Source organism: Myotis lucifugus, unplaced genomic scaffold, assembly GCF_000147115.1.
Source record: "Myotis lucifugus unplaced genomic scaffold, Myoluc2.0 scaffold_70, whole genome shotgun sequence".
Lineage (NCBI taxonomy): Eukaryota > Metazoa > Chordata > Mammalia > Chiroptera > Vespertilionidae > Myotis > Myotis lucifugus.
In genome coordinates, this window is record NW_005871118.1 from 3,290,207 (window position 1) to 3,303,661 (window position 13,455).

General features: G+C 41.7%; 1 protein-coding gene across 1 annotated transcript in view; it reads left to right on the plus strand.

The window, feature by feature from the left end:
• PLCH1 (phospholipase C eta 1) overlaps positions 1–13,455 on the plus strand; it is a 163,991-nt gene that overhangs the window by 20,534 nt on the left and 130,002 nt on the right. The window contains exon 2 of the mRNA XM_014457180.2: positions 1,603–1,721. Coding sequence (XP_014312666.1) covers positions 1,643–1,721 — 79 coding nt within the window. The 5' untranslated portion in view covers positions 1,603–1,642. The remainder of the gene's footprint in view (positions 1–1,602; positions 1,722–13,455) is intronic.

The window sequence follows — 13,455 nt, forward strand, 5'->3', positions numbered from 1 at the left end:
CACACACATATATATATATACACTAGAGGCTCGATGCACAAAATTCGTGCAAGGGTAGACCTTCTTTTCCCCGGCTGCTGGCACCAGCTTTGTCCAGAAGAAACATCGGGTCTAATTAGCATATTATGCTTTTATTATTATAGATATGCATAAAAAAGGAATCGGAATGATACACACACACACACTAAACAAAATTGGTCATTCCAGGATAAGGACATTAAATGAGGGCAGAGAGGACTTTCAATTAAAAAGAATTTAGGCATTATTTATATGTCTAAAATTCTTTTTTAAAGAAGAGATCTCTGTAGTATGCAGTATTGGGTGGAGAGAGGAGAGGGCAGGTGGGGGAGGTTGTCTTCATAATCTGCCGTTTTCTGTCATGTTTGCAGTAGGGTCAGTAGGAGATTTTATCTTGGAGTGCTGGGACTCATTTTCAGCCTGAGGGAGTATGAGGCAGACAGACTTAGCCAGGAGGGGAAGAGGCTAGAAGAACCTGGAGCCAGAGAAAAGGTAGGATAGGTTGGAGTCAGTGAGATCAGATCACTGTTGGGGAGGGTTAAGAATGAGCCTTAGGGAGCCAGGGATAAAGCTCTGGTCAAAGCGTTAGGAACTTGCACCAGTTGTCCCATGAATGAATAGACAAAGCTCTGATCGTTTATTTACTTTTTTCACCAAGGGGCTGACTTCATCCTGGAGTACCTTGACAAAACTCTAGATTGTTTTAATAGGACAGATGACAAATTGTTTCCCACCTGTGGGCTTCCCTTCATGCCAGCCTTGCTTGGGTTTATTCTGTGACCAGAAAAAAGAGTTGGAATTCTGAAAAGTTGCTTTAGCCAAATCCTGGGAACAAAGGGGGCCTTGTTCAGGGTTATGCACATCAGCGTTTGGAGGAGTTTAAGTCATCAGTTCGGATCTGTGCTTTTCAAGTCCTTGCTCTAGTTAGCATTGTGTTTCTCTGTCTGCAGAGGGGCAAGCCCTGCGGAGGAGTAGGCAGTGCTTCTTGGTCACTCCCCTTGAGGCCTGTGCCCGATTCTAGTTGCACCAGTAAGTTCAGCCTGAGCAGAGCCAGGCCCTACTGGTCCTACAGGGACACCTGTGAAGAATCCGTAAGAAGGAGGCAGACATTGCTACTGCGTTTGGCTTCTCCAGGGCTACATGGATGCTGCTATATATTTCTAAGATCGCCATGGGTCACGTAGTCCACTAGAGGAAGGGACACAAAGTTCAGCAACTGGGAGTGACAGTCACCCTTCCGTGAGTCACCTCCTCTCCTATTGCAACGTCCTGAAAAGTTACCAGCATCGGCAGGTTAGGGTCCTGGCCGAATATGGCTGAGACCTGGAGCACATAAACCAGTCCTGAAACTTGTTCCCGGTTAGGTTTATTTTCCCTGTAGACAGCAGCTATATGGTAATTGACATTCTACCCCCTGGGAGGACTCTGGGACATTTCGCAGGGCCTGGGGGATTCCAGCTCCCCGCGAGGAGAAGTTGTATGCACAATGTGTTGCTCCCTAATGCTGGGTAACTGTCCTGTTGCCAGTGTGAGCGTGTGGCTGTCATTTTATTCATTTCTGTCCCATTCTCTTTCCCTTGACAGGGCAATTTGGTTTTGATGCTGTGCCAGAACTCCTGCGACGATGAGTTACTGGAACTCGGAGAAAAGGAACTGTGTGCAGTACCGCAGGCATTTTCTGGTGGACAACAGCGTGTTTCATGGTGAGCTGCCTTGGGTGTTTGTGTGGGTGGCTTTTGACTGTGTCTCTGACAGCACTTTTCTTCCAGCCTCTGGGTGCAAGGGTGGCATAATTGTTGGGTTGAGCCAAGAGCTTGAGTGAACTTGTTTATGGGTAATTACCAAGGAACTCCATTGGACCCCTTCCCCACAGTTGTAAGCAGTGTGCCCCACTTCAACTACCACATGTGCTATCACTCTGTGCCTTACAGGTTCGTTTATGTCAGTGCCTTTTCTTTCTTTCTTTTTTTCTTCTTTTAAATACATTTTTATTGATTTCAGAAAGGAAGGAAGAGGGAGAGAGACAGAGAAACATCAATGATAAGAGACAATCATGATCGGCTGCCTCCTGCACGCCCCATACTGGGAATCGAGCCCGCAACCTGGGCATGTGTCCTTGACCGCAATCGAATCCGGGACCCTTCAGTTCGCAGGCTGCCGCTCTATCCACTGATCCAGACCAGCTAGGATCAGTTCCAGAAATACCCTTTTCAGATGTTTGAAACTTGTGGATCATCAATCAGGGCTTATTACCAGCACGGTGTGTGCCTTCGATCGGGCCGCATGTAAAGCCACCACAGAACAGTTCACAGCATTTAACCAGCGCTATCGGGGGGTATTACCACAGCCGTAAATCACAGAGGAACTGGGATTAGTCATTTGCGTGGCGCACAAAGAATGATTGCTTTTACCCTCCTGGCTTGTTTACGTTGTGGTGTACAGTCAGGGATAAGCTCTGCCAATCCTGCTATCAGGGATACCCTTGAGTGAGATTTATTTGAGAGGCAAGGATTTATGTGTTTCCAGAATTTTTGGTGTAATCTCCACAAAAGCCGGTGGAATTGTAGCAGAAAAAGAGATTTCACAGGCAGTGGAGGACTTTGACAGGATCCCATAATCTCAGCTGCCTTCAGCTTTCTAAGTTTGTTTTTTCTTCCCCAATTTGGTGACAGACAGTGTTTTTATTACTTTAAAATGTTTAAGATAACAAACTTTATTAAAGCACTTAAGAGTTTACAGGATGTTTTTCCACATTCCTTGTACCATCTCACTATAGGACTTCCCTAGGTAGGAGATGATTTTATTTTATAGGTCAGGAAAGGGGAGCAGAGATGAGATGGCCAGCCCACGTTGAGCTAATTATTAGCAAGGGCGGAACTGAAATGTCGGCCCCCACCTTTCCAGGCCGGCTCTTGGCCTCTTCGCCTTGCAGGTGAAGGAAGGGCCCTTAGCACAGGAGACATGGGAATCGTGACTTAACCTGGGGCGCTGGGTCCTGTTTCGTTTTTCTGTGACCCTCATGGAAGGGGTCTTGTTCATTGCTTCATCACTTACATACAGTGCTTGCTGTGTGGTATTTTCTCTCAGAACTTAAAAAAAACCTCTTTATTGTTGAAAGGATTACATATGTCCCCTTTTTTCTCCCATTGACCCCTTCTAGTCTGCCCCTACCTCCTGCCCCAGGCCTCCACCACTCTACTGTGTCCATGGGTTATGAATATATGCATACAAGTTCTTTAGTTGATTTCACAGCCCCCCCGACCCCCCGCCTTTCCTCTGAGATTCAACAGTCTGTTCCCATGCTTCTATGTCTCTGGATCTATTTTGTTCAACAATTTATTTTGTTCATTAGATTCCCCATATGAGTGAGATCATGTGATACTCGTCTTTCTCAGACTGACTTATTTTGCTTAGCATAATACTCTCCAGGTTAGAACTTTGTATTAAAAATATAAATATGGTAATAGAAGAAACACAAGTGTTAGAAAAACTAGCTTTATTTTTTCAAGTTTCATATTGTGCCAGTTTTGAAGAAGTTCAGATTTTCATGCCTTCGTACATTATTTTAGGACGGCTTTGTCCAGAGATCTCAAGTTTATAACGATTTAAAAACCATTTCCTATGTGTGTTTATAGTTGTATAACCACTGAGTGTATTACTATATTGCAGATACTTATGCTGAGGGCTTGATGATCATTGTCGTATTGAATCCTTTCAATACCTTTGCAATAGTTATTACTCATCCCATTTTATGGATGGGGAAAACAGAGGCTTGGGAGAGGTGGTGAGGTGGTTTTCTAAAATTTAAATTGTGTTCCGCCTAACTTCAAAACCTTACTATTGTCTTCCAGGCTGTCATCTCCAATTCAGTAGAGAAATTAGTTCCCTGAGAGGTTTAAGTTCTATTCAACTGTATTTTCTCCTGTATTAACTAGTCCTATGTGATCTTGAGCGGGTTATATAATCCTTTAGGATCGTATTTCCCTCCTCTGTTAAATGAACATGCCGGCCTTGATGAGTTTTTGAGGTTCTTTTGAGTTCTAATATCTGAGATCCCATTGAAGTATTTCTGAGAATAAGAATTACTATATTTTGTGAGCTTCATTTTCACTAAACATGACATACACAAGAGGGCAGTAGAATGCTTAAAATATGAACAGATTACTTTTTACATTCAAGAATTATGCCTTTTGAAAGGTTGCAGAGGTTTTACATCTGCTTAAGATTAAAATGATTAAAGCCAATTAGAATTATAATTCTATTCATTTATAGTGAAGCAGTAGCTTAAAGTGTTTCTGGTAGCATAAAATATCATTTTGGATTTTTATGCCCAAGGCTATGTAGTTCAGCAAAGAATGATGCCTCTGCTCTTCTTTACCTCCGCAGAAAATTAATGTTTTTAATGTAGGAACTTATTTAATGTAATGGAGAGTTGTCAGGATTCTTGGTATATTTTAAGCCCAGGGAGCTCTAGTGATAATATCTTTGAAGAGGATTTCAGAACATTTCTGAGAGAAGAAAGGGACAGGACATGTTTAGTCAGAAATGTCAGATTTCTTTTAGAGAGGCTTCAGGAACATAGGATGGGCATTTGGAAGCTTTTTGTGGATTAGCTTGGCTTCTCCTTGTCTCCCCATAATTGTTTTAACATTTAAATCAATCAAAACAAAAAGAAAATTGTCCATTATAAACAGAAAACAACCATTTCCTCTGCAAGATAATTGACTTGTAGAATACACAGACTTGGATGTGCAAATTGTGCCGGCCAGACTCCTTTTACACAGATTTAAGTGGAATTCCCAGCAGAAAAAAACTACATTAAAGTGAGGGTTATGTGGGCTAAAATGGTCAATACAAGTAGCAATAAGAATGTGAATAGGTATACTGTTTCACAGTTCATGAAGCATATTCATAGCCTGATTTTATGGTTCTCACTGGAAACAATTTAGAAAATTACCCACAATCCAAAAGAGAAACCCTGTTACTAGTCTGTTTCTGTCAGTCTTTTATCTATTTCATCTTCGCAATAACGCAGATATAGAAATGGATTATTTGGAAAATCTGGGAAATGGTGGATGCTAGTCAACAGAAATGAGCTGGTTGATTTGACTTAATTCTGTGTCCAGTGATGAGCGGTATCTTGTTAAGAGTTGTGAAAAGTTGTTTTTGTATTTCCCACTAGTCTGTCCTTTGCTCAGATTTTTAGGGAATCTACTGAATTCAAGGGGATTGTGTACTTGTAAGGAAGCCATTCACTGGAGTTTTTCTCTACTTGGCTTTTATTCTTCTGATATATTTGAAATGGAGAAAAAACTTGGGCAAAGGATGATTTGTATAGTTTTAACCTTTTAATGTCTTAAACATTCATCAAAGCCTTTTTACTTAAAAATTACCTATATCCTCAGCTGTTTTTCTTGGTTGAAGTAAATTGCAGCATTTTTTGAACCTGGGACACAGGTTCTTCCCACCTCCTCCCCCCATTGATCTTTAGAGAGAGGGAGAGAATGGGAGGGAGGGAGGGGAAGAAAGAGAGAGAGAGAGAGAGAGAGAGAGAGAGAGAGAGAGAGAGAATGGGAGGGAGGGAGGGGAGAGAGAGAGAAATTAAAAATTTAAATTAAAGCCCATAGCCTAGCGTGTGTTTTACCCACATGCACAATTTCAACTCCTAACATCGATGTGAGAGAGACAGGTTTGATCATGTTGAGTGGCTGCCTCCTGCATGTGCCCTGACTGGGACCAGGGATCAAACCTGTAAGCAAGGTACATGTCCTTGACTGGGAATTGAACCTTTGATCCTTCTGTTCATGGACTCATGCTCTAACCACTGAGAGAACAGGCCAGGCGGGACAGGTTCTTTAACCAATAATCACTGTATTTTTAATTAATATATACAATTTCTTATGCACATAAGCTTTTTCAAATATTTGAATTTCTTAATAGAATATACTTAGAGGTGACTTAATTTTTGTTTTCATGCATTGCTAGTTATTGGGATGTTGGGAAAAAATTAATTGCTTTCCTATAAGTTAATTGTGGTATCATCCCAACTTACTATATTGAAATTTATTTCTGTTGCTGTCATTTTGTTATAAGTGTTAAATAAAAATGTAATCGAGTAAATTTCAAAGATCTAATTGGCTTTATTGATCAATTCATTAATTGAGCAGCATCCCATCTAGCAAGTAGAAAGGAGCCGTGGAGGGCTATAGAAAGGGGAAGGTTTGTAAAGAAAGAGGGGGGGTGGGACAAGGAACTCATAAATGAAGAAATGATTATTTTGGGGAAGGTCACCTGTCTTTGGGGAGCAAGAAAGTTTGTTAGGAGGATTACCTCATTAATGTTGACCAGGAAATTCCAGACTGGCTGATTAAGATGACATTCCTGAGGGAAGTTGTAACTGTAGTTAAGTTAACTATTAAGTCTTGTTTGCTGACATGGGGCTTAGCACAAGTGTCTCCATTTTGGGCTTGTTGTTTCTTAACATGTGAATATTTCTGAATAACCATCATAAATCTAGACTAGGATATTTTGAATTGAATTATGAATGTCTCTTACTATCTAGGGATAAAATTAAGGATCATTTTCTTATAAATATTTATGTAGTTTGTCTTTTCAAAAAGTTCCTCATATGGCCTTGGCCAGTTTTGCTTAGTGGTTAGAGTGTTGGCCCACAGACCAAAGGGTCTCAGTTTCGATTCCCGGTCAAGGGCACGTTCCTTGGTTTCATGTTCAATCCCTGGCCCTGGTTGGGATGCTCAGGAGATAACCAGTCAATGTGTCTCTTACATCTATGTTTCTCTCTCTCTCTCTCCCTTCCCCATCCTTTCTCCCTTCCCGTCTCTCTCTAAATATCAATGGGAAAAATATCCTCAGGTGAGAATTAAAAAAAAAAGCCTCATATGTATTTTTACTTTGCCTCACAACAACCTTCTAATGAAACCAATTACTTTGGTTTAAATAAATAAATTTCTTTTTAATCCAGCCTCCGCTTCATGGCCAGAGGCCTAGTCAGTGAAGCGAGGACAGAAACCAGATTGCTAGTTTGTGAAGGAAAGTAGGCTGGAATGGGATCCTGGAACTAGTTTTGTTTCCAGTTTTGCTATTAACTTGTGTAGCCTTTGTCACCTAGGAGACCCTCAGTTTGCTTGTCTCTAAAGTGAGGGTTTGGCCAGATTGTAAAGTTCTCTTCTAGCAGCACCATGGGTGGGTGTGCGGTGAATGGGAGTGTCCTATAGGCCAGGAGGTGGGAAGGAACGGCTGTCAAGATGGTGATGAAGAGGAGGTAAGGCTTCCTTTTAACTGTAAACTTTGTAGTTAGCTCTGCACTTGCAAAAAGCTCCTTTAAAAAAAAATTCTAGGTTGTCAATGTCTCTTTTTTAAAAAAATGTTTTTTTATTGATTTCAGAGAAGAAAGGAGAGGGGGAGAGAGATAGAAACATTAATGGTGAGAGAGAGTCATTGATTGGCTGCCTCCTGCACACTCCCCACTGGGGATCCAGCCTGCAACCCCGGCATGTGCCCTTGACCAGATTCAAACCTGGGACCCTTTATCCACTGAGCTAAACCAGCTAGGGCTACATTTTTAAAGAAGCGCGTGTGTGTGTGTGTGTGTGTGTGTGTGTGTGTGTGTGTATGTGATGTTTATGAGTTCCTCTTGACCGTGAAGAGACCAATAGCTAGGACGGACAAGCAATCTTTCTGAACAAGTGTCATTGTATTTTTTCTTTTAAGAAAAAGAGCCCGACTGACGTGGATCAGTGGTTGAGCGTCGACCTATGAATCAGTAGGTCATGGTTTGATTCCTGGTCAGGGTATATGCCCTGGTTGTGAGCTCAATCCCCAGTAGGGGTTGTGCAGGAGGCAGCTGGTCAATGATTCTCACTCATAATTGATGTTTCTATCCCTCTCTCCCTCTCCCTTCCTCTCTGAAGTCAATAAAATATATTTTAAAAAATTAAGAAAAGAAAATAAAAAAAGAAAAAGAATAGAGAAGTTCCCCTTCACTGGAATTCCATCCTCACTGGACAAGGAAGAATGCCAGATCCTGCCTGGTAAATCTGAAAGAGAGAGGAATTATGTAGAAGTGAATTATGGTTCTCATTAGCTACTTTATTTGCAAATTGTGACTTCTGAAGCCTGCCTGCTTTAGGGGTTTGGGAGTATTACTAGATTTTATATGAGAGTGCCACTCCTGCACTAAGCCAAAGCCTAGCTTTTCCAGCCAATGACATACTCTTCCAGAAAATATCAGCACACATTGATTCCTATTAATGCACTGATAATTAAGCTTTTGTGAACATCAAGATCACAAGTATTATCTCTTAGAGAGGAACATTGCATGGAAAAATTTCATGGACAAATTGAGGAGAAGAATTAAAGTAAAAAGAAGATAGGATTTAAAGGAGGAGATATACTTGAGTCATTTAAATTTGATAGATTATAATAGAATGAATTCTGGAAAGAGCCTTGCCCAGTAGATTTCTCTTTAGCCTCACCCTCCAATGATGGCCACAGGCAGAAAGCTTTGAGGGCATGTAGATTTCCAGGTCTGTGATATTCAGGTACATCTTGCAAGTGTGCCAGACTCAGTGAAGATTTAGCAAGGCCTGACCCAGGAGTGGCACCTTGCAGGGGCTGCCCTCTAGTTGTGTTGCTTTGAGTGAGTTTTCCCTTTGGGACGAAGTTTCCATGTCACTAAAATGCTGCACCTTAAGGACAAATGACCTCTAAACTCCCAAGTGCTAAAATTTCAAGAAATGCTGTCTCTCTACCTCTCCCCATCACCCCACTGTTAAACAGACACGAATCGAAGAATCTGCTGCAAATTAACTGACCCACTTGATTTGCACACTTTTCCTCTTCCCTTGTCTGAGGTAAATCAGAGCCAACCCTTTAGGCCTTACAAAGTGGATACTTAAGTTTGGATAAAACACAAAGGAAATAACCTGTTTGTATGCCAATGGTGGTGAGGCGATCAAGGCTCCCTCTGGTTCCATCTTCTGAAGATGTTTCGTTTCACTTGGCTTTTTAGGGAGGACCCACCACTCTCTCTCTGCAGCCTCATTCACTGCCCATTTCTAATTCCGTCTGGCGGAGGCATGGCTTCCCTTGCCCTGAGGACACTTTGGTACCTGTCTGGCCCCTGCACTTTGTCTTACTCCATGCTTCTTCCCATGGAGTTGTGCAGACTGCTGCGGGCTCTGGAGGATGGGATGGAGTATGAAGTTGTCTTCTTTCTCATCCCACATCTATCAACTGCAGTCTCTTCTCACACTGTTATGAGGGCTGCTCCTATACACATTTGCCATAAGAAATCTCTGAATCCTTCTTTTGTAGCTTCCCCCCTGCTTGTCACTGGGGTGATGCCATCTCTGCCAGTTCAACCACCTCATTGTACACATAATAGGGCTCAGGTAATGGGATTTTGAGTGGATGGAATTCCATCCCTTTACCCCTGACAATTCTCCTTGGACACCTGTAGAGCCACTCTAGGCTGATCCTTGTCCATTAACATTTTGGCTTGGGTGACTTCATTTCCCTAAATGCACCGGTGCTGGTGTTCTTTGTTGTGCTTGCTTCTGAAAGATTGTGTAGCTGGATTGATCAGTACCAGGCAACAAACTAGATTTATAAAAACCCATGTTGAGGCGTCTCAGCCTCTTTCCCCATGGGGAATCTAATCTGATGGGGAGATTTTGCTGGGTATGTCATGCTTTCTATGTAGAGGTCATTCAGGCTCTGTAATGCTGTACAGGAAAGCGGCAAGTTGAAGATCTGGATACCGGAGAAGCTCAGGTGTGTGAGAAGTAACAATGCTCTATCTTTGAAGCTTTAGCTTTAGTTGTCTGAAACAAGCCTATTGTGTCAAGGGAGATTCTTGGCTGGCCTTTGCCATTGACTGTCACATTCTTTCTCTTAAACATGTGGCCATTGGCAGTCCAGCCAAGCAGAAAGGTCCTTAATGATTTTAATCCTTTAGGCTTGAAAATACCAATTTTCTAATTACTAAATTAGAAGGAAGAAATATGTCTAATAAACAGTCCACTTTTTTTTCAGATTTGCAGACTTTTAAGTGGTTACTTATGAGAATTATTTCTCATTAAACCTGTTACAGATTTAGACCATTGTTCTTTAAGCTTCATTTCCATAATTACAATTAATTTTCCTCTGCTCTCTCTTTTTCCCAATTGTCTTTTCCCACTCTGTGGCTAAATTATGCACAGAGACTGATGGGGTGGATGAAATGTCTTTCCACAAGCAGATTTAAGGTTCTTCCAGGACAACATAATTATTTAATTTAGTTATACAAAGGTCTAGATTTCTTTCTTGGACCACAGTAATAATTGTTAGGATTTCATTTGTAATAAAAAACTCCACAAACTCCTGTCTCCCATCTATCAAAACAAAGATTGAAAATTCTAGTTTGTCCCCTTATGCTGTGTAAATGAAAATTCATCCCGATAGACCTGTGATAGTTTATATTTTCTTAGGGTTCATTCCTTTCAACAAGTATGTTTGGGGTTATCATAAGTGCCACCTGTTGATTTCAAAGGGATCTAGATTTTTAATTTAAAGCCCATAGCCTAGCGTGTGTTTTACCCACATGCACAATTTCAGCTCCTAACTAATATGCTGATAACTCTCAATAGTGTGTGCCTAGCTTAGACCAACCCTCTGTGCTCCATCCCCAGATTTCCATCTCTTACTTGATGTGGCTCCACTGATGCCTTCCAGCTCTTCAGAGTCAACATACTGGAGCAGAACTCCCACTTCCCCACTGGTACCCACTGCCTCTCCAGCCCTACCTCACCCTTTCCCTCCGTCTTTGCACCCCAGCTACACCAACCTTTATGTTCCTTGCCCACAAAACTTACCCCTTCTTCACTTAGCCAGCTTTTAGTTCATTCTTCAGATCTGAGTGAAGGTCCCTTCCCAGACCATGTCAGGCCCCATCTTATGCTCTCCTATCTCCTTGCATTGCTGCTTTATTGCACTATCACAATTAATTTCGTGATAGCGATTTAATTTCTGTCCCCCACCTCCTACCTTCTAAGTGCCAGGCAACAAAGACTATCCTTACTTCTATCTGCAGTCCATAGTAGAGTGCATTGCATACATTCAATAAAATATTTCTGAGTGACTTCACTCAGTTTATTTAGTAGGGGAGATGAGAACAACTTCCTGTTTATTATTTTGGCATTCTCTGTTACGTTTGGCCTTTAATGTTTGTGCTGTGGAATGCATCATTTCTCTGGCTGCAAACCCTTTTCTTTCCTTCACTCATGCTTTGCCTTGAACAAAAGAATACCCATAAACCACTCCTTCCTGACATTGAGACGGAAAGGCCACTTCTGCTGAGAATCCTAGTGTGCTTTAGAAAAGCTTATTACAAAGGTATAATGCCTTGAAATGGAAAAGGACAAACCCATTTCTTTAAAAGAATTTTTTAGACTTTTTGAATTCATGTAGTACTTTTCAGAATTTCCACTGGTTATCTGTGTGTTTATTTTACTCAACTCTGAAAATGGAGGTTTTGCTCATTAAAATGACACTGTTAGTAAAAGCTGTTAATCGCAGTATTTTGCATACTATTAAAATTCTCTGCTGCTGGTGTCTGAAAAATCTCATCACAGAGTTTTGTCTCTGGGTTAATTTTTACCCCAGAGAGCATAAAATAGACCTGCAAAAACAAAAGCACCAGTTTTCTCTGAAGAGAGGAGGCCTGGGGGTACATGAGGAGAATAATTAAACAGCACACAGCTTCTTTAAAAGTTAAGAACATGCACTTTTATTTCAGATTTACAAACAAGAAAATGGTCAGCATATAGGCCTTTCATCTTAGAATCTCAAGCAATGTGAGAGTACAAAGTCACTTCCAGGTAGAAAAGTTACTCTGGGAAATAACACCCACCTGGTAGGATAAATGTGGACTCTGTGCAGACAGTTTTAATTCAGCTTTCTTTTCCCATATTTGTCTTTTCGTTGGAATACATGACTGACACATAACAGTGTTCTCAGAATTTCCTGTATTTAAATGTAGAAGATGGTGACTTTGCCCAATTAAAAGGAAGAACAGCGATCACATTTATTATTTAGTGTTTTATTTTTACTCCTTGCCAACTTGAAATAGAACATCAATGCATAGCCGCAAATTACCAACCATTCTTTGAAATTACACCAGTGTCAGAATTTCAAGGTATTGTGCTTTTCAGCCAGCAGAAGCTTATCTCCAGGTGTGGAGCCTTGTAATTTAGCCGGTGGTTGCCAGCCTTGGCTGCACATGGGAATCAATATGCATATTTTTGTGTGGGGCCCAGCCCAGAGGTTTAGCCCTGATTTCATTGGTCCGAGGTGTATCCAGGGCCTGGGGGGATTTTTAGAAGTCCTCCAGTGATTCTGGTGGGTTGAAAATCCCAGACTTAAGGTGACAAAGAATACTTTCTCAATGGAACTACATTATTTATGAATTTGATAATGGTTATATTCTGTGAGTATAGCCCATTTTATGCTAACCTTGTAGGTAGGGGATAACTGGGCGTCTAGGAAGAAGGATATAGATACAAATAGTGTGTTAGAATATAGAATAAACAGGAAATGGAGAAGGGCCAGTTATGCTTGGGATTTTGTGGATGGTGGTTTTCTTTGAGAAAATTTTTTCACTTAAACATTTTTTTTTTTTTTCTGATGATAGCAACACAGGCTCACTGGAGAAAAGTTAGAGAGTACAGAAAAGACTAAAGAAACAAAAAAATGAGTGAGATCATGTGATATTTATCTTTCTCTTGACTGGCTTATTTCGCTTAGCATCAGACCATCAAACCTCAGAGGGAAGGTAGGGGAGGGTGGAGGTAAGGGGGAGAGATCAACCAAAGTACTTGTATGCATGCATATAAGCATAACCAAAGGACACAGACACCAGGGGGTGAGGGCATGAGTGGGGGGTGGAGGGGGTGGGGGGGACAATGGACGGCTAAGAACATGTATGTAATACCTTAATAAAGAAAAAAAAAAAGAAACAAAAAATCTATAATTTCAGTATGTGTTTTAAGACTACACTTAAAATGATTAAAAACTAAAGACTAGTGATTCTCAACTCTTGTTATACATTAGAATCTGTTGGAGTGCTTAAAAAATATGGATGGTTGGGCTCTCCCCAAGCCCAGTTAAATCACTCTGGGGGGTGGGCCCCAGCTGTCTTCCTCCCTCCCTCCCTCCCTCCCTCCCTTCCTCCCTTCCTCCCTTCCTCCCTCCCTCCCTTCCTGCCTTCCTCCCTCCCTCCATCCCTCCCTCCCTGCCTTCCTCCCTCCCTCCCTTCCTGCCTTCCTCCCTCCCTCCCTTCCTGCCTTCCTCCCTCCCTGCCTTCCTCCCTCCCTCCCTTCCTCCCTTCCTCCCTCCCTCCCTGCCTCCCTGCCTTCCTGCCTTCCTGCCTTCCTGCCT